Here is a 21998-nt window from a genome sequence, read left to right on the forward strand (position 1 = left end):
TCCCAATCAGAGATAACGAGCCGACAGCTGACACTCGTTACCTCCGATTGGGAGTCACTCAATACAAACATAGACATCGACAACCTAGACACCCAACATAGAACATGAACACATAGAATGCACACACCCTGGCTCAACATAATGAGTCCCAGAGCCAGGGTGTGACAGTACCCCCCCCTAAAGGCGCGGACTGCGACCGCGCCTCAAAAACCCCAAACAGGGGAGGGCTGGGCGGGCATACCTCCTCGGTGGTGGTTCTGGCTCCGGCCTTGACCACCACCCTCCGATACACCCCCCATAGTACCCCTGGTCCTGTCTAGCCCCGCTGGCCGGAGCCGGACTGACGACACGCGCCCCTGGCTTGGTGCGTGGAACAGGAATGGACCGGAATGGGCTGGCGACGCGCACCACAGACTTGGTGCGGAGAGCAGGAACGAGCCGGACAGGGCTGACGACGCACCCCGTAGGCTTGGTGCGTGGAGGAGGAACGGGCCTTACCAGGCTGACGACTCGCACCCCTGGCTTTGTGCGTGGAGGAGGCACGGGCCTTACCAGGCTGACGACTCGCACCCCTGGCTTTGTGCGTGGAGGAGGAACGGGCCTTACCAGGCTGACTTCTCGCACCCCTGGCTTTGTGCGTGGAGGAGGAACGGGCCTTACCAGGCTGACTTCTCGCACCCCTGGCTTAGTGCGAGTGGCATGAACAGGCCGGACCGGGCTGGCGACGCGCACCGTAGGTTTGGTGCGAGTGGCCGGAACAGGCCGGGTCGGACTGGCGACGCGCACCGTAGACTTGGTGCGGGTGGCAGGAACAGGCCGGACCGGGCTGGCGACGCGCACCGTATGTTTGGTGCGAGTGGCAGGAACAGGCCGGGTCGGGCTGGCGACGCGCACCGTAGACTTGGTGCGGGTGGCAGGAACAGGCCGGGTCGGGCTGGCGACGCACACCGTAGGCTTGATGCGAGAAGCAGGAACAGGCCGGGCTGGGCTGGCGACGTACACCGTAGGCTTAGTACGTGGAGCAGGAACCGGCCGGGCTGGACTGGCGACGCACACCGTGGGTCTGGTACGTGGAGCAGGAACAGGTCGGGCTGGGCTGGCCACGCACACCGTAGGCTTTGTACGTGGAGCAGGAACCGGCCGGGCTGGACTGGCGACGCACACCGTGGGTCTGGTACGTGGAGCAGGAACAGGTCGGGCTGGGCTGGCCACGCACACCGTAGGCTTTGTACGTGGAACAGGAACCGGCCGGGCTGGACTGGCGACGCACACCGTGGGCTTGATGCGTGGAGTAGGAACAGGCCGGTCCGTACTGGGAACACACACCACTGGCCTTAACCGGGGATCAGGAACGGGCCGGACCGGACTGGTAACACACCTCAGTCTCTTACGCCGTGCCTCAACTACTTCCCTCCCTCTACTCGCCAATGGCTCCCGTAATCCGGTAGCCTTCTCTCCACGTCTCCCTGTGGCAGCCTCCTGCTGCCCAGCCGCCCAAGCCATGTGCCCCCCCAAAAAACTTTTTGGGGTTGCCTCTCGTCCCTCCGACGATGGCCCTGCTGACGCCGTTGCTCCTCTCTCGCCAGGGCCTTGATCCTCCCCCAAGGTCCCTTGCCCCCGAGCATGTCCTCCCAGGACCACGATTTGCCCACCTGGGCCATCGCCAGCCTCTCGATCTCCTTACCCGGCGCTTCCTCCCATGTCCAGTCTCCTTGCTCCTGGACACGCTGCTTGGTCCTTCTTTGGTGGGTTTTTCTGTCACGATCGTCTATGAAGTAGGCGCAGCGTGTGAAATAAACATGACTTTATTTAATTAAAGTTCCTAAATATAAACAAAACACAATTCGTGAAGTCCACGGTTAAACATACCGTCACGGAACAAAAACCCACCAACACAAGGTGAAGACACACAGTTTACATATGGCTCCCAATCAGAGATAACGAGCCGACAGCTGACACTCGTTACCTCCGATTGGGAGTCACTCAATACAAACATAGACATCGACAACCTAGACACCCAACATAGAACATGAACACATAGAATGCACACACCCTGGCTCAACATAATGAGTCCCAGAGCCAGGGTGTGACAGTGTTCCAGAAGGAGTTTTCATCCAACTGTGTCTATTATATCACCCATTAGGAATATAAGTATTTGTAGAAGGCTTTGGATCTGTAAACAAATATAAACGTTGGAGAAATAATGGTAAATAGTCGGTTGGTTGTCTTATACAAGTCAGTCGTTTTATTAGTCAATGGCTTCTACATGAACATGTATCATTCTAACTGCACAACAAACATTTACATTTAATATACTTCATATATTTTATAATAATCCAGAATCCTCAACATTAGTACTTCAGTGTTAGTGTCAGTCAATGTTAATGTTTGAGTATGGAATGAAGACTACATATTTTATTTAAATGATGATTTGTGCAAAACTGCCAATATTTATCTCTTCCAGGCTTGGTTTATGCTTGTTGTTTTAGATAAACATTGATGGAGGGGATTTTGAAAGTTGTACAATCATGTGTGTGGATGAGGAGATGCAACAGAATATTGTCAGTTGCATTTGTGGCCAAGTTCACTATTATGTCTTTATTAATTAATGAGAATATGTATTAGTTAATTAATTATCCCAGATTAAATAAAAAGAATAACACGAGAAGGACGGAGGGGAAGCAACAATCTAAAACATAATTTATTCACACATACAACAAATGACCTATATAGCAAATTAAGGGAACACATCCAAACAGACCATTCACACAAGGTTTTTTAGGAAGGGAGTTTCCAACAAGACCCCCTGTCATTGGACATACATCTCCAGGGCGCTTTCACAGCTTGGGGGGTAGCGAGAACGAGAGAAGGACCTGGGTTCAAATTGTATTTGTTTTCTTTCAGCTGTGCTTGATTGGCTCAATCAAAACACTCAAAGGAGACTTTGAAAGATCTCAAATACTAATTTTAAACCCAGGTCTGCTGCACAGTGAAGACTTGAAACTCTTGGACCTTTAGGAGCGAATTCTAACTTCCACTTAAACCAAGTCTAAATTACAAAACAATTACTTAAGTGGAAGTTAGGTTTCACCCCTGATCAGTGAACTGAAATATTCAATTTTATTTTATTTACATGACAGAGCATTTCTCCTCTGCCTTGGCTTTCATCTCCGTCACGGTGGCCGAGGCCTTCTCCTTCAGCTGGTCCATGTCCATGTTCTGGAGGTTCTGAATGCCACCCAAGATGGAGTCCTTGTCTTCCTCCTCCGTGGCATCCTCGTCCACCATCTTAAGCAGCTCCTCGGGTACGTCCACATCGTCTCCGGCCATGGCGAGCATGTTATCATCCTGCTCGCTCTAGAAAGAGTAGCGAACAATACAGGTATTAGATTATTTTATAGCTTATAATATTATTATGAGTCAGGACATTAGCTAGTAAGACACAGATCATGTTCTCGTCCTGCTTGTGTAACGGGCGTCACGCTGCTTGCTTAGCAAGTACCGCTTTCTCCTGATTCGGGTCTCACCGAGGCTTAAACACAGGACCTCTGCCTTATTAGCACACGTGACCGCCCGCCCGAAGTGACTCGCGCCACGCGAAAAGCTAGCTATTCAGTGGCACAAGTGGGGACACTTCAGGCTGAGAAGTGAGTTTCACAGATGTACTACACACGCTCTGTAGAGGAAGATACCAATATAAAGATTCAAATAGCTGCTTGCTAGATGTTAGATTAGCTAGTGAGACATCCTACTAGCTACATTCCTCTGTATAGACCAGGGCCCGATTTCCCAAAAGCATCTTAAGGCTATGTTCATTGTTAGAACCTTCGTAGGAGTATCGTTAAATCTCTGAGCTGTTTCCCAAAACCATCGTTATTAATGTTGCACTTGAAAACGCTTGTAATCTAATGCCTGCCTCAGACCACTCGTAAAACAGCTAAGTGCTTCATTAGATGCTTTTTTGCCCTCCCCGCATCACTTTATACACAGAAGATCTCCGCTAAACATAGAATCAGTATTTACCTGTCTCTTCATGACCACCGATAACTTCACAACGAAGTTGACTACAACTACAAAGTTGCTAATGTCTTTGTAATTGTTACAAACAAGCGAAATATAAAATGAAAACCAAGATGACTGCAGTAAAAGATAAAAAGCCTACCTACAGTATAAACTATAGGCCTACAGTGCATTTGGAAAGTATTCAGACCCCTTGACTTTTTCCACATTTTGTTACGTTACAGCCTTATTCTGAAATGGATTATATCTGGGGGTTTTCTTCATCAATCTACACACAATACCCCATAATGACGAAGCAAAAACAGGTTTTTATAAATTTTTGCAAATGTATACAAAATTAGAAACTGAATATCACATTTACATAAGTATTCAGACCCTTTACTCAGTACTTTGTTGAAGCACCTTTGGCAGCGATTACAGCCTCGAGTCTTCTTTGGTATGACGCTATTTGCTTGGCACACCTGTATTTGGGGAGTTTCTCCCATTCTTCTCTACAGATCCTCTCAAGCTCTGTCAGGTTGGATGGGGAGCTTTGCTGCACAGCAATTTTCAGGTCTCTCCAGAGATGTTAGATTGGGTTCAAGTCCGGGCTCCGGCTGGGCCACTCAAAGACATTCAGAGACTTGTCCCAAAGCCACTCCTGCATTGTCTTGGCTGTGTGCTTAGGGTCATTGTCCTGTTGGAAGGTGAACCTTCATCCCAGACTGTGGTCCTAGGTGCTCTGGAGCAGGTTTTCATCAAGGATCTCTTTGTACTTTGCTCCGTTCATCTTTCCCTCAATCCTGACTAGTCTCCCAGTGCCTGCCTCTGCAAAACATCCCCACAGCATGATGCTACCACCACCATGTTTCACCATAGGGATGGTACCAGGTTTCCTCCAGATTTGACGCTTCGCATTCAGAACAAAGAGTTCAATCTTGGTTACATCAGACCAGAGAATCTTGTTTCTTTTGGCAAACTCCAAGCGGGCTGTCATGTGCCTTTTACTGAGGAGTGGCTTCCGTCTTGCCACTCTACCATAAAGGCCTGATTGGTGGAGTGCTGCAGAGATGGTTGTCCTTCTGGAAGGTTCTCCCATCTCCACAGAGGAACTCTGGAGCTCTGTCAGAGTGACCATCGGGTTCTTGGTCACCTCCCTGACCAAGGCCCTTCTCCCCCGATTGCTCAGTTTGGCTGGGCGGCCAGCTCTAGGAAGAGTCTTGGTGGTTCCAAACTTCTTCCATTTAAGAATGATGGAGGCCACTGTGTTCTTGGGGACCTTCAATGTTGCAGAAATGTTTTGGTACCCTTCCCCAGATCTGTTTCTCAACAAAAGCCTGTCTCTGAGTTCTACGGACAATTCCTTCCATGGTTTTTGCTCTGACATGCACTGTCAACTGTGGGAACTTATATAGACAGGTGTGCCTTTCCAAATCATGTTCAATCAATTGCATTTACCACAGGTGGACTCCAATCAAGTTGTAGAGACATCTCAAGGAATCAATGGAAACAGGATGCACCTGAGCTCAATTTCGAGTCTCATAGCAAAGGGTCTGAATGCTTATGTAAATAAGGTATTTCTGTTTTTTATTTGTAATACATTTTCTAAATTTTCTAAAAACCTGTTTTCACTTTGTCATTATAGAATAAGGCTGTAACGTAACAAAATGTGGAAAAAGTCAAGGGGTCTGAATACTTTCCGAATGCACTGTATACACTGAGTGTACAAAACATTATGAAATCATGCTCTTTCCATGATTGATGTCACTTGTTAAATCCAGTTCAATCAGTAGATGAAGGGGAAGAGACAGGTTAAAGAATGATTTTTAAGCCTTGAGACAATTGAGACATGGATTGTGTATGTGTGCCATTCAGAGGGTGAATGGGCAAGACAAAATATTTTAGTGCCTTTGAACAGGGTATGGTAGTAGGTCCCAGGCGCACCGGTTTGTGTCAAGAACTGCAACGCTGCTGGGTTTTTCACGCTCAACAGTTTCCTATTTGTATCAAGAATGGTCCACCACCCAATGGACATCCAGCCAACTTGACACAACTGTGGGAAGCATTGGAGTCAACATGGGCCAGCATCCCTGTGGAACGCTTTCGAGACCTTGTAGAGTCCATGCCCGACAAATTGAGGCTGTTCTGAGGGCAAGGGGGGGGGGGGAGTGCAACTCAATATTAGGAAGTGTTCCTAATGTTTGGTAAATCCCAAAGTGAAACTATGAGATCAAGTTTGATATTTAAATGATATTGAAATCAATTTCATGTTTATTAAAGTGAGTTTTGTTTAGATATTTGGCTACTGTAAAATTTCCTGCCTCTATATATTTAATGATGTGTAGCCTAACATGTACAATGATGTGCCCAATCTTGATTTATAGGGTAAGCATTAGAATAAGCTGCCTCAATATTTACAGCCATAGGTGATAATATCTCTCTAGCTGCTGATCCGTCATCAGTATTGTGGAATAATTATAATGTTAAGGTAAGATTTGAATGGAGAAAGCTGACCAGAGAGCAGCGGTGCCTTTCTTTCGATCCTATCATTATTGACACATGCCTCAATGACGCACTTGGAAAATGTTCTCTCTGTGTGGTGTTTTAGGAACGCATGTTACTGTTATCTTTGGCCAGTGTAGGAAAGATACATTGTTAAAACACTCTTTAGCCTAAGTTCCATCGTTATCGGGAAACCGGATCCAGGGCTCTCCAAAACTGTTCCTGGAGAGCTACACTCCTTTAGGTTTTCGCTCCAATCCCAGTTGTATCTAACCTGATTAATCTTATGAACCAGATAGTTATTTGAATCATGTGAGTTAGATTCGGGTTGGAGTGAAAACCTACAGGACGGTAGCTCTCCAGGAACAGGGTTGGAGAGCCCTGGTATAGACCAATACAGACATGAAAATAATGTTCTCGTCTGACTCGCGCTGTTGGAGAAACAATAGACATGTTACATTAGCTAGTCAGACATCGTTAGATAGTGAGACTCCTGCTCCCTCTAAAAGACCAATGCAAACATTAGATAAGCAAGTGAGACAGACAGACATACAGCCAGTCTGAACCTACTACTTTCCTGTTTCATGTTCGCTCTGGAGAGAGAGAGAGACCAAAACAGATGTAAACTTCCTAATACACTCCTGCCTATTTAGAGGCCAACACAGGCATCAGATTAGCTAGTGAGAAACAGACATCCTACTACAACTAACAGTGCCTTCAGAAAGTATTTACACCCCTTGACTTTTTCAACATTTTGTTGTGTTACAGCCTGAATTTAAAATGAATTAAATTGAGATGTTTGTCACTGGCTTACACATAATACCCCATATTGTCAAAGTGGAATTATGTTTATTTATTTATTTTACAAATTAATTAACAATGAAAAGCTGAAATGTCTTCAGTCAATAAGTAATCAACCCCTTTGTTATGACAAGCCTAAATAAGCTAAACAAGTCGCATAATAAGTTACATGGAATCACTCTGTGTGCAATAATAGTGTTTAACATATTTTTTTTAATGACTACCTAATCTCTGTATGTGTTATACAATTATCTGTAAGATCCCTCAGTCGAGCAGTGAATTTCAAACACAGATTAAACCACAAAGACCAGGGAGGTTTACCAATACCTCACAAAGAAGGGCACCTATTGGTAGATGGTTAAAAAAAATGGTGAAGTTATTAATTACAGTGGGGAAAAAAAGTATTTAGTCAGTGTCACGATCGTCGTATCGAGTAGACCAAGGCGCAGCGTGTTGAGCGAACATACTTTATTTAATTAAAGTGCACACACGAATAACAAAACAACAAACAATACCGTGACGTCCTAAGTCTAAACACAACCAACTGGAACAAGATCCCACAAACACTAAGGGAAAACCGACAGTTTAAATATGGCTCCCAATCAGAGACAACCAGCCACAGCTGACACTCGTTGCCTCTGATTGGGAGTCGCTCAGGCCAACATAGAAATAAACAAACTAGAACTCCCAACATAGAACTTCAACACATAGAATGAACACACCCTGGCTCAACATATAGAGTCCCAGAGCCAGGGTGTGACAGTCAGCCACCAATTGTGCAAGTTCTCCCACTTAAAAAGATGAGAGAGGCCTGTAATTTTCATCATAGGTACACGTCAACTATGACAGACAAATTGAGAAAAAAATTCCAGAAAATCACATTGTAGGATCTTTAATGAATTTATTTGCAAATTATGGTAGAAAATAAGTATTTGGCCACCTACAAACAAGCAAGATTTCTGGCTCTCACAGACCTGTAACTTCTTCTTTAAGAGGCTCCTCTGTCCTCCACTCGTTACCTGTATTAATGGCACCTGTTTGAACATGTTATCAGTATAAAAGACACCTGTCCACAACCTCAAACAGTCACACTCCAAACTCCACTATGGCCAAGACCAAAGAGCTGTCAAAGGACACCAGAAACAAAATTGTAGACCTGCACCAGGCTGGGAAGACTGAATCTGCAATAGGTAAGCAGCTTGGTTTGAAGAAATCAACTGTGGGAGCAATTATTAGAAAATGGAAGACATACAAGACCACTGATAATCTCCCTCGATCTGGGGCTCCACGCAAGATCTCACCCCGTGGGGTCAAAATGATCACAAGAACGGTGAGCAAAAATCCCAGAACCACACGGGGGGACCTAGTGAATGACCTGCAGAGAGCTGGGACCAAAGTAACAAAGCCTACCATCAGTAACACACTACGCCGCCAGGGACTCAAATCCTGCAGTGACAGATGTGTCCCCCTGCTTAAGCCAGTACATGTCCAGGCCCGTCTGAAGTTTGCTAGAGTGCATTTGGATGATCCAGAAGAGGATTGGGAGAAGGTCAGATGAAACCAAAATATAACTTTTTGGTAAAAACTCAACTCGTCGTGTTTGGAGGACAAAGAATGCTGAGTTGCATCCAAAGAACACCATACCTACTGTGAAGCATGGGGGTGGAAACATCATGCTTTGGGGCTGTTTTTCTGCAAAGGGACCAGGACGACTGATCCGTGTAAAGGAAAGAATGAATGGGGCCATGTATCGTGAGATTTTGAGTGAAAACCTCCTTCCATCAGCAAGGGCATTGAAAATGAAACGTGGCTGGGTCTTTCAGCATGACAATGATCCCAAACACACCGCCCGGGCAACGAAGGAGTGGCTTCGTAAGAAGCATTTCAAGGTCCTGGAGTGGCCTAGCCAGTCTCCAGATCTCAACCCCATAGAAAATCTTTGGAGGGTGTTGAAAGTCCGTGTTGCCCAGCGACAGCCCCAAAACATCACTGCTCTAGAGGAGATCTGCATGGAGGAATGGGCCAAAAAACCAGCAACAGTGTGTGAAAACCTTGTGAAGACTTACAGAAAACGTTTGACCTGTGTCATTGCCAACAAAGGGTATATAACAAAGTATTGAGAAACTTTTGTTATTGACCAAATACTTATTTTCCACCATAATTTGCAAATAAATTCATTAAAAATCCTACAATGTGATTTTCTGGAATTCTTTTGGTCATTTTGTCTGTCATAGTTGACGTGTACCTATGATGAAAATTACAGGCCTCTCTCATCTTTTTACGTGGGAGAACTTGCACAATTGGTGGCTGACTAAATACTTTTTTCCCCCACTGTACACTGTGGATGGTGTATCAATACACCCAGTCACTACAATGACACAGAAGTCCTTCCTAACTCAGTTGCCGGAGAGGAAGGAAACCGCTCAGGGATTTCACCATGAGGCCAATGGTGACTAAAACAGGTACAGAGTTTAATGGCTGTGATAGGAAAAAACTGAGGATGGATCAACAACATTGTAGTTACTCCACAATACTAACCTAATTGACAGAGTGAAAAGAAGGAAGCTTGTACAGAATACAAATATTCCAAAACATGCATCCTGTTTACAACCATACACTAAAGTAATACTGCAAAAAATGTGGCAAAGCAAATAACGTTTTGTCCTAAATACTAAGTTTGGGGCAAATCCAATCCAACACATTACTGAGTACCACTCTCCATATTTTCAAGCATAGTGGTTGCTTCATCATGTTATGGGTATTACATTTTACATTTTAGTCATTTAGCAGACACTCTTATCCAGAGCGACTTACAGTCAGTGAGTGCATACATTTTCATACTGGCCCCCCGTGGGAAATGAACCCACAACCCTGGCGATGCAAGCGCCATGCTCTACCAACTGAGCTACAGGGGACTACTGCCCAATTGGGTATGCTGCCCAATTTTGAATTCATGCTGTAACACAAAATGTGGAATAAGTCAAGGGGTATGACTACTTTCTGAAGGCACTGTATACTCTTGTCTCCTGCTCAGCCTGTAGAGAAAAGGCATTAACAACACAGCATCAGCTAGGAATACAGAGAGACATCCTCTACTGCTACACTATTGTCTCTGTAGCAACCAACATCTCGTCCTGCATGCTTTGTAGAGACCAGACCAACACAATCAATAAATCAACCAATCAATAAATCAGTCAATGAATCTAATCAATCTAATCAACCAAATCAATCAAATCAATCAAAAACAAATTGAAAAGCCTTTTTTATGTCAGCAGTTGTTACAAAGTTATTTGAAGTACACCTGTCTCCTGCTCATTCTGTAGAGACTGACACAGATGTTAAATTAGCTAGTAACACAGACATTCTACATCCTACTACAAATACTAAGGAAGTCTCTAGGTTTTGCTCAACCTGAGGTAGAGTATCTTATGATAAGCTGTAGACCACACTATTTACCAAGAGAGTTTTCATCTATATTTTTCATAGCTGTCTATTTACCACCACAAACCAGTGCTGGCATTAAGATTGCACTGAATGAGCTGTATAAGGCCATAAGTCAACAGGAAAACGCTCATCCAGAGGCAGCGCTCCTAGTGGCCGGGGACTTTAATGCAGGGAAACTTAAATCCGTTCTACCTAATTTCGACCAGCATGTTAAATGTGCAACCAGAGGAAAATAAAACTCTAGACTACCTTTACTCCACACACAGAGACGCATACAAAGCTCTCCCTCGCCCTCCATTTGGCAAATCTGACCATAACTCTATCCTCCTGATTCCTGCTTATAAGCAAAAACTAAAGCAGGAAGCACCAGTGACTCGGTTAATAAAAAAGTGGTCAGATGACGCAGATGGTAAGCTACAGGACTGTTTTGCTAGCACAGACTGGAACATGTTCCAGGATTCTTCAGATTCTTCAGTCACTGGCTTCATCAATAAGTGCATCGATGATGTCGTCCCCACAGTGACCGTACGTACATACCCCAACCAGAAGCCATGGATTACAGGAAACATCCGCACAGAGCTAAAGGGTAGAGCTGCCGCTTTCAAGGAGTGGGACTCTAACCCGGACGCTTATAAGAAATCCCGCTATGCCCTCCGACGAACCATCAAACAGGCAAAGAGTCAATACAGGACTAAGATTGAATCGTACTACACCGGCTCTGACGCTCGTCGGATGTGGCAGGGCTTGAAAACTATTACAGACTACAAAGGGAAGCACAGCCGCGAGCTGCCCAGTGACACAAGACTTCCAGACGAGCTAAACCACTTCTATGCTCGCTTCGAGGCAAGCAACACTGAAGCATGCATGAGAGCACCAGCTGTTCTGGATGACTATGTGATCACGCTCTCCGTAGCCGATGTGAGTAAGACTTTTAAGCAGGTCAACATTCACAAGGCCGCAGGGCCAGACGGATTACCAGGACGTGTACTCCAAACATGTGCTGACCAACTGGCAAGTGTCTTCACTGACATTTTCAACATGTCCCTGACTGAGTCTGTAATACCAACATGATTCAAGCAGACCAACATAGTCCCCGTGCCCAAGGACACTAAGATAACCTGCCTAAATGACTACCGACCCGTAGCACTGAAGTCTGTAGCCATGAAGTGCTTTGAAAGGCTGGTCATGGCTCATCAACACCATTATCCCAGAAACCCTAGACCCACTCCAATTTGCATACCGCCCCAACAGATCCACAGATGATGCAATCTCTATTGCACTCCACACTGCCCTTTCCCACCTGGACAAGAGGAACACCTACGTGAGAATGCTATTCATTGACTACAGCTCAGCATTCAACAACATAGTGCCCTCAAAGCTCATCACTAAGCTAAGGATCCTGGGACTAAACACCTCCCTCTGCAACTGGATCCTGGACTTCCTGACAGGCCACCCCCAGGTAGTAAGGGTAGGTAACAACACATCTGCCACACTGATCCTCAACACAGGGGCCCCTCAGGGGTGCGTGCTCAGTCCCCTCCTGTACTCCCTGTTCACCCATGACTGCATGGCCAGGCACGACTCCAACACCATCATTAAGTTTGCCGACGACACAACAGTGGTAGGCCTGATCACCGACAACGATGAGACAGCCTATAGGGAGGAGGTCAGAGACCTGGCCGTGTGGTGCTAGGATAACTACCTCTCCATCAACGTGACCAAGACAAAGGAGATGATTGTGGACTACAGGAAAAATAAGAGGACTGAGCACACCCCCATTCTCATCGACGGGGCTGTAGTGGAACAGGTTGAGAGCTTCAAGTTCCTTGGTGTCCACATCACCAACGAACTATCATGGTCCAAACACACCAAGACAGTCATGAAGAGGGCACGACAAAGCCTATTCCCCCTCAGGAGACTGAAAAGATTTGGCATGGGTCCTCAGATCCTCAAAATATTATACAGCTGCACCATCGAGAGCATCCTGACTGGTTGCATCACCGCCTGGTATGGAAACTGCTTGGCCTCCGACCGCAAGGCACTACAGAGGGTAGTGCGTACGGCCCAGTACATCACTGGGGCCAAGCTTCCTGCCATCCAGGACCTCTATACCAGGCGGTGTCAGAGGAAGGCCCTCAAAATTGTCAAAGACTAGTCATAGACTGTTCTCTCTGCTACCGCACGGCAAGTGGTACCGGAGTGCCAAGTCTAGGTCCAAAAGACTTCTCAACAGCTTCTACCCCCAAGCCATAAGACTCCTGAACAGCTAATCATGGCTACCCAGACTATTTGCACTGCCCCCCACCCCATCTTTTTACGCTGCTGCTACTCTGTTAATTATTTATGCATAGTCACTTTAACTCTACCCACATGTACATATTACTTCAACTACCTCAACTAGCCGATGCCCCCGCACATTGACTCTGCACCGGTACCCCCCTGTATATATAGCCTCCCTACTGTTATTTTATTTTACTTCTGCTCTTTTTTTCTCAACAATTTTTTGTTGTTGTTTTATTTGACTTTTTTTATAAAAAAATAAATGTACTGTTGGTTAAGGGCTGTAAGTAAGCATTTCATTGTAATGTCTGCACCTGTTGTATTCGGCGCATGTGGCCAATAAGATTTGATTTGATTTGATTTGAAGTACACACCTGTTTCCTGCAAGGCAGGGGATGAGTGTCATTTTAACACCTCACTGGTGCACACGTCATATGGTCACCGCCTTAAGGATTCTTAGTTTGAATACACTTAATGCAATGAAGAAGAAGAAGAAGAAGAAGAAGAAGAAGAAGAAGAAGAAGAAGAAGAAGAAGAAGAAGAAGAAGAAGAAGAAGAAGAAGAAGAAGAAGAAGAAGAAGAAGAAGAAGAAGAAGAAGAAGAAGAAGAGATGATTTATCTTTGGAGAGTGAAACTCCAGCAACATCAAACCTTCATTCTAGAACCTACATTCTAGACTCCAGGAAGGATTATCTGAAACCTGCGTTAGCCTTCCCGTTGGAAAGCATGACGCCTGCCTGGTGTGACGATTATAAATATATCCGCCACAGTCTTACACAACAGACTAATATCATTAGTTTGGCATGCCAGATTTGTATAGTAATTTGCATGTCATTAAATACTCTTTTTTTGTCAAGAAAGGAAATGTACAATCACATAATTTCGCCATTCATTGTCTTAATCAGTTGTACCTATTGGCTTGTACAATACCTTCAATAGAATTTAATAGAATTTAATATTCTCTTTAGACAGACAGGATGCCTCCCTCAGTGTTCCTATGATCTTACATGTCTGTAGAAGTTCTGGTGTCAGTTGGGACAGAGAGGACGAGTTGGAAATCGGATGTGCATCCCCGGTTACGTCACTGCCGTATCCGTTTGATGCCCTAACTAAACATTAACCAAATTGCCGCCCGCATTTTAAGCCCTGCCTACCCAAATGTGTGATTTGTTAGGAGAGTTGTCTGTCTGAAGAGAACCCTCCCCTGATTTTTTGTTGCTGTTGTTAATTTTAATGGTGCACTATGCAGAAATCGCTCTGCCATATCCTGTTTACTAAAATTCGAATAGTTCGCCTAATTTCAGTTTATGTGACAAAACAAGCGAGTATAGTGCAGAGAATCATTGTACCATCTAAACTGCTGTGAAATATATTTTCCATAACCAAAAATATTGTATTTTCATTTGAAGCTGGTGTACTGTACAAAACCGAAAGTAAAAGATGCAAAAACTAAACTTAAGAGCGTGAAGCATAGAAATAACACACATAGAACAGTTTTACAGCTTCCTAGACTTGCTTTCAATGAGAATGACAGATCTATAACTCCCATATCTATGTGATTTCGGTCAGGTCACCCAAAAAGTTACATATTGCAGCTTTATGTCAAAGAGAATCCGACATCCTCCCCAGACCTTGTGCCATTTCATAGCTTATGTTGCTCCAAGGTCTTGGATTTGCGAGACTAACCCCAACCTTACTTTACAGTGACCAGGGAGGTAACTACATAAGGTTGTATGGCGGCCGGGAATAGGTTCTCACCTTTGGGAGCCTGTACTTGTCTCTTAGGCACACCCGCAGAGTTGCCCTCTCAGCCTTCTTGTGTAAGAAGTCTGCGTCTCTCTCCATCCTGAAAAACAGAGAAAATGAATGATGGATTAATTGATTAATTTATTGATTAATTAATTGATATCTAGCGTGATCAGGTCATGGATAACTGTATGTATGTACAGTATGCATGTATATACTGTATGTTTGTTTACTGTGTATTCAAAGACAATAATGGTCTGGGTATTATCTTGTTTTAACCAAAGGTACATTATATTAGCGTGATCCACCAGCACTCGATCAGGATGGTCGAACGAGGCTAACATTATATAGCTACCATGCAAATACATTGTGAATCCCATACTGTAGAACAAAACCTAAAGTTTAGAGGATGCAGGGCTTTCCTGACCTTTTGTGCCATGGGTTAACCATGAGACGGGTTTAGGTAAGAAGCTAACGAGGTTCAGACTACATAATCTCACTGTTCAATCATATGCTGCTTCCATCATTTGAAATTAGAACATGGACGATGGCTGGCTGGCTGATATCATAGATTTTTGTATGATTACTGTGTTATAGGCAAATGGCTAACGTTAGTTAGCATTAGCTATTGAGAGACCTTATTGTGACAATGAGAAATTGCTTCATCATCAACAGTGCTGCTTGCTTTCTTCCTGGGTTGTTTTTAAGCCGCACACTATGGCTCCGATACAATAATTTATTAAAACAACATTTCCACTGCTTTCCTCTTGTGTCATTATTATGGCTTTACACAACTCAGACCATATCAATATGTATTGAACAATGAGATACAATGCATGGTCAAGTCATTAGTTTATTGGCATTAGGCTAAGGATCATGAGAATCCCTTTCTTGGCCATTTTGTGCCAACCTCATTGGTCGCTGTGGAAAGGGAACTGTTTACCCTAGCCAATTGAAGAGGAGGATTATTAGTTGACCAGGTTGAGGGCTAGGGCCAGACTGCGGATTAGGACAAGAAACCCAACACAGCCACAACATAACACTAACTCCTGCACTGCTCTGCTCTGTTTTGAGAGACAAAGGCCAAGACACCCAACCTAGTCACACAGCCACAGTTTAACCTTAACCCCTGCTCTGCTCTGCCCTGCTCTCACAGACATAGGCTATGTCCCAAATCTCTACCCATCTCCAGAAGAGTGCACTTCTTCACTGCCCCTTATGCATTTAAAAGCATTCAGAGCATGCCCTACTGGGCAGCAGCCACATCATATTACATAAACAAAACAAAATCGCCACCAGACAGTGAAACCAAAATCAAGAGCAGAGACTATTGTCTTTTGAGCAAAACAGTAGAGAACTCTTCCTCCTGTTTGATGTGCCTTTGAGCAAGGCACTCAACCCTAATTGCTCATGTAAATCGCTCTGGATAAGAGCGTCTGCTAAATGACTAAAATGTAAATGTGAATGACAATCATTCCTGTCTGAAACTGTGTTTATGGAGGAATAAACTTGACAGAGTGCTGAAATTATTTTAGGTAGACAGAGTTTTAATAAGATGACATTAGATCTATGATTTTTCACTTCACCATCAAAGCTCCTCCTACACCGTCGCAGTTAAATCGTCATGGGTCAAATTTGGCAGCCATTTTGAAAATTCCTCCTGGGAACTTAGTAGGATAGTAGACTATTTTGCAGATTTGTTTTACTTTATTTTAGTGTTGATCCATTTGAGTGTTAGTCAGATTCAATGTTGGTTAGACAGTTGGGCGTCAACAACATTGTTGACAACACAGCAGAGGATCAATGATCAGAGATTAATTGTGTAATGGTGGTTGTTGTTGATAGGGACTGGGGTGACTTTTGGAACACAAGAAACAAGCATGCATTTTTACAGAAAGAATATGCTCAAAACTCTAGTTTGAGTTTGGGTCTCTATTCTAACCTTGAGTGACTAAAAACCATCAAGAAAATAAATCAAATGAACTTAAATAATAATAAACTGCAACAATGGGAATAAATGTAGATACATTCAATCTTAACTAATTTAGAAAAGTAGAAAAACTCAACAAAACAATGAAATATATATTTAAAAAATAGGAAGGTGCAGAATTCCTGCATGGTGCTAGTCAAGGTCCGATGGAATAGTTGTGATGGTGTTTACATTCTGTAGGGTTAGCCAGCCATGTTTGCTGCTTTCCATGATCCAACAACAACAGCAAAACAAAATGGAGTTTCGGCAACAGGGCAGTTTACTTACTTCTCCTCCACCAACTGTTTTTGGTACTCCTCATACTCTTCACGTGTCATCCCTGCTGCTTTGGCTGGGTCGGCAGGTGCCGCCTCCGCCTCGTCCTCTCCTCCACCCATAGGATTCAAACCAGCCAGCGGGTTAGGCATCATCGTCTTGATTAGGAACATATTGCTGCCCTATAGGGGTCTGCTAGACTTGGAGATATAGATATTATATTATTGTAAATAAGACTAGTTGCTTCCCTATGGTTGCTACTGTTGGGTTGGGATTCTTAGCAGTTGGTTAAGTCCAATAGGATCCTGTGTGTCTAGCTAACCTGTCCTGCTGCTTGGATGTGTAGTGAAGGACGCAATGACGGCTAGGGAACAGACGGCAACATTTTTTTCTTTTTCGCCCGGCAGTAATCTGGATTAAACCTCACTACAGCCCCACCATACTAAGAGGCAGATGGCCTGGTTGTCCGCATTCTATTTTTATAACACACAACTTTATGGATTCATATTGATTATAGGACATGTTCAATCAATGGCAGTATTGGTGTACAGCACCATGCAGAGGTCACGGTAACATTTTGGGATTTTAAGATCCCAAAACATTCTTGTTTCTCTGTCGGTTGGTGCAGTCGTCACATACTGTATGTTGCTTCCGCCCGCCCATTGCTAGTTAATCCCATTACTTAAGAAAGGTTGGCCCCTCCCATGTGGCATATCTACCAGAGAGTTCCATTTATACCCTGCCTGAGCTGAGGGCCGATGGCTGGATGGGGTAGAGGAGTCAGATGATCAGCCTGTTTATCTAGCAGACCTGGGACTCAAGTAGTATAATTTTTTTTAAATGTAAAACTTCTGCTTGATTGAGCTTGCCTGGCACGATGGAACCCAATCAAACAGTCCCAAAAGTGCAAACCCCGCTCATCTAGCCCTACAGACAGGGTCATGCAAACACTCAAAGTATTTGAAAGGCAGATTTATCTAGCCATAGCCAATCCATTAGTCTATTTTACTGAACTATTGTTCAGCTCAGCTATGCCTGCATCCCATTCCTCAACCCTTCTGCCCTAAGTGTGCACTTCTATACTTCCCATTTCTCTACCCTTCTGCCTTAAGTGTTCACTTTTTCACTTCCTATTTCTCTATAGTTCTGTCTTAAGTATGCCCTTGCTCACCTCCCTTTATCGATTTAAAGGAAGTGAACTGGTGTAAAACCAATGCTGGAGACTAATGCTTACACCAATCCAAGAGACAGAGTACTTTCTCTCGTGAGACTGTTAGTAGCTGGCCAGCACACACAGGATTTGGCAAGACCATGCACCCAAGGGTGTAACAGTGCCTTGAACATTGGGCGTTATGGCCATTAGGTCCTATTGAGCTGTTTTCAATATTGGATGGGATATGTCCCCCCATCCCCCCTACACGTTATGCCTATGCAATCACCAATGACCTTTGATAGATTCAGATTAACCCCATGCTTCTTAGATTGCCATTGGAGGGGCTGGAAAGATATGCAAACAGAAAAGAAAGCATCCTTTATATGCAAACATTTAAAAAATACTTTAGATAACAGCAAATACATCATTCTATACAGATCATAAACATAACTGTGCACAGAACAGAACAGTGTACCAAATGTACTGAAAGCAGGGCTGTATATGGTCATATTCTCATCATGAAATGCTGATCTTCTTTATAATTGGTAGGATATTATATAGGGATAAAGATACAGTGGGGAAAAAAAGTATTTAGTCAGCCACCAATTGTGCAAGTTCTCCCACTTAAAAAGATGAGAGAGGCCTGTAATTTTCATCATAGGTACACGTCAACTATGACATACAAATTGAGATTTTTTTTCTCCAGAAAATCACATTGTAGGATTTTTTATGAATTTATTTGCAAATTATGGTGGAAAATAAGTATTTGGTCAAAAATGAGCAAAAATCCCAGAACCACACGGGGGGACCTAGTGAATGACCTGCAGAGAGCTGGGACCAAAGTAACAAAGCCTACCATCAGTAACACACTACGCCGCCAGGGACTCAAATCCTGCAGGGCCAGACGTGTCCCCCTGCTTAAGCCAGTACATGTCCAGGCCCGTCTGAAGTTTGCTAGAGTGCATTTGGATGATCCAGAAGAGGATTGGGAGAAAGTCATATGGTCAGATGAAACCAAAATATAACTTTTTGGTAAAAACTCAACTCGTCGTGTTTGGAGGACAAAGAATGCTGAGTTGCATCCAAAGAACACCATATCTACTTTGAAGCATGGGGGTGGAAACATCATGCTTTGGGGCTGTTTTTCTGCAAAGGGACCAGGACGACTGATCCGTGTAAAGGAAAGAATGAATGGGGCCATGTATCGTGAGATTTTGAGTGAAAACCTCCTTCCATCAGCAAGGGCATTGAAGATGAAACGTGGCTGGGTCTTTCAGCATGACAATGATCCCAAACACACCGCCCGGGCAACGAAGGAGTGGCTTCGTAAGAAGCATTTCAAGGTCCTGGAGTGGCCTAGCCAGTCTCCAGATCTCAACCACATAGAAAATCTTTGGAGGGAGTTGAAAGTCCGTGTTGCCCAGCGACAACCCCAAAACATCACTGCTCTAGAGGAGATCTGCATGGAGGAATGGGCCAAAATACCAGCAACAGTGTGTGAAAACCTTGTGAAGACTTACAGAAAACGTTTGACCTGTGTCATTGCCAACAAAGGGTATATAACAAAGTAACAAAGAGAAACTTTTGTTATTGACCAAATACTTATTTTCAACCAGAATTTGCAAATAAATTCATTAAAAATCCTACAATGTGATTGTCTGGATTATTTTTTCTCAATTTGTCTGTCATAGTTGACGTGTACCTATGACGAAAATTACAGGCCTCTCTCATCTTTTTAAGTGGGAGAACTTGCACAATTGGTGGCTGACTAAATACTTTTTTCCCCCACTGTATGTCGTCTAGGTATTGGATATTGGGGCCCATATACATTGATTGGAGTCCATATACAGTAAATCCTTGAACTGTTTTTAACCTTTATTTATCCAGGAAGTCCAGGGAGACCTGGAAATGTCATTGATTTTCACTTGGATCCGAGACAGGGGTTTGTCACGAAGCAGGGTCAATGATTCCACTCGCTAACTTTCCTAAGTATTAAAAATAACTTTGTTCGAAATGATTTGACTTGAAATTTGTGTGGTATAATTGACTCGATAACCAATATCTCTAATTACTGTTGTGATGCACTCCTTAAAGCGAATGTTGTCCTTCAGCTGTAACTATACCACTTGGCAATGTATCAACATAGATAGAGATAGTGATGTCCCTTGATGTAAATAATTGCCTACACTATATGAGTCTAAACACGGATCGGTAGGCATACAGATTATTGCATATCAGTCATAATGGCAACAAATGGAAACCCAGCAGTAGGCATATTTCAACAAATTAATGGCACTGTGACCTAAATAAAATGTCAGTTTATATTTGGATTTTTTATTTTATTTATCTAGGCATGCCATACATTTAGCATGAGTGCTGACTGGAACATTGGTATTTGATGTCATGTCTTGCAGAGATACCTTGTTATGGTTCAGCTATTTGTAGCTTTGATGTTAACCCTTATACTTCCAGGTCAGATACCATGGCCATCCTCTCTTGCTAATCCTCATGGCATGTGTACAAATACTGGCTTTATTCTTTCTGTGCCTTTGTGATGGAATATATGAAAACGTGTGAAAATGAATATTGTACATAACACGTTTCTGTTTTTATGACACAACTAGTGAATGTCAACCCAAAGTTCTGCCATTTGTTAAATTGTGCTGCACTTTTTCTGAGTTATTAATCCACTTCCCCTCTCGCTCTCTCACCCTCTGTCTCTCACTCACCCTCTTTCTCTTTTCCTGGCTCTTTCTTTCTCTCCCTCCTTGAGCCCCCCTCATCTCTCTCCCTCCTCACCCACTCTCTCTATCTCTCTCTCGCTCACCCTCTCTTTTCCTCTCTCACTCTCTCTTTTCCTCTCTCTCTCCCTCCATGAGCCCCCCATCTCTCTCTCCCTCCTCGCCCCCTCTCTTTTGCTCTCTCTCTGTTTCTCTCCCTCTATCATTCTGTCTCAATATCGTCACCCGTATTCTATTCTAACCAGCGGATTAGAGCGATGCCTGTGAAACTCCAGCAGCACATCTGTCATGCCATCCTGATTCCTCCACAAGCAATTGAATAGAGGGACATTGCCATGTAGTTTTCACGCATCGCATAATACACCGGAGATCATTGTATCATATACTGCATGCCTGTATCACTGTATATATTACATTACAAAATAACAGTGTCAAAAAAATTATGCTTATAAGGGTGTTGTCAACAAGAAGGAAATTATGACCTAGTAAATGTGAAGGTAACAGGGTGCAATTCAAAAAGACTCAAGTACATTGTTTGGTTCATCTTATTTTTTTATTAAATTTAACAAACAGTACAGAAGTCAGTTTAGTACAGCAATAAGGATATTCTTTGACATTTTAGTCATTTAGCAGACGCTCTTATCCAGCGCGACTTACAATTAGTGAGTGCATACATTTTTCATACTAGACCCCCGTGGGAAACAAACCTACAACCCTTGCATTGCAAGCGCCATGCTCTACCAACTGAGCTACAGGAGGGCCATTATCCCTGCCAATATCCCTGCTGGATATCACATTTATTTTACTCCAGGTTTGTGTTGTAGAATCAATTCTTGCCAGAAGGACATTTTAACCATATTGGAGCGATACACTTTTGTAACATGCAACCTCCAAGGCAACGGAATTGTGAAATACTGAATGCTATTTGTATTTGGGATGCCGTTGAGGACACAAGAAATAGCATGACGCTTGTAAACAGAATGTACCTCTCTATGGCCTTCCGCTCTCGTTCATGTCCATTCTTTAGTTTATAATGCCACCTCCGCGTACCCACAATAATGGCATAAAAATTGAATTGTGAAAGCAC

At 43.7% G+C, this 21998-nt stretch overlaps 1 protein-coding gene across 1 annotated transcript; it reads right to left on the minus strand.

The window, feature by feature from the left end:
- Positions 1-3129: 3129 nt before the first annotated feature.
- Positions 3130-17190, minus strand: LOC311127253 (complexin-4-like; the record flags this gene model as incomplete). The annotated part of the gene is made up of 3 exons (XM_084159054.1): positions 3130-3357; positions 14785-14872; positions 17030-17190. 3 exons carry the CDS (start codon positions 17188-17190, stop codon positions 3130-3132), a joined length of 477 nt encoding a protein of 158 aa, XP_084015180.1.
- Positions 17191-21998: the final 4808 nt, after the last annotated feature.

The sequence above is a fragment of the Coregonus lavaretus genome (assembly GCF_964263955.1).
Source record: "Coregonus lavaretus genome assembly, chromosome: 4".
Classification (NCBI taxonomy): Eukaryota; Metazoa; Chordata; class Actinopteri; order Salmoniformes; family Salmonidae; genus Coregonus; species Coregonus lavaretus.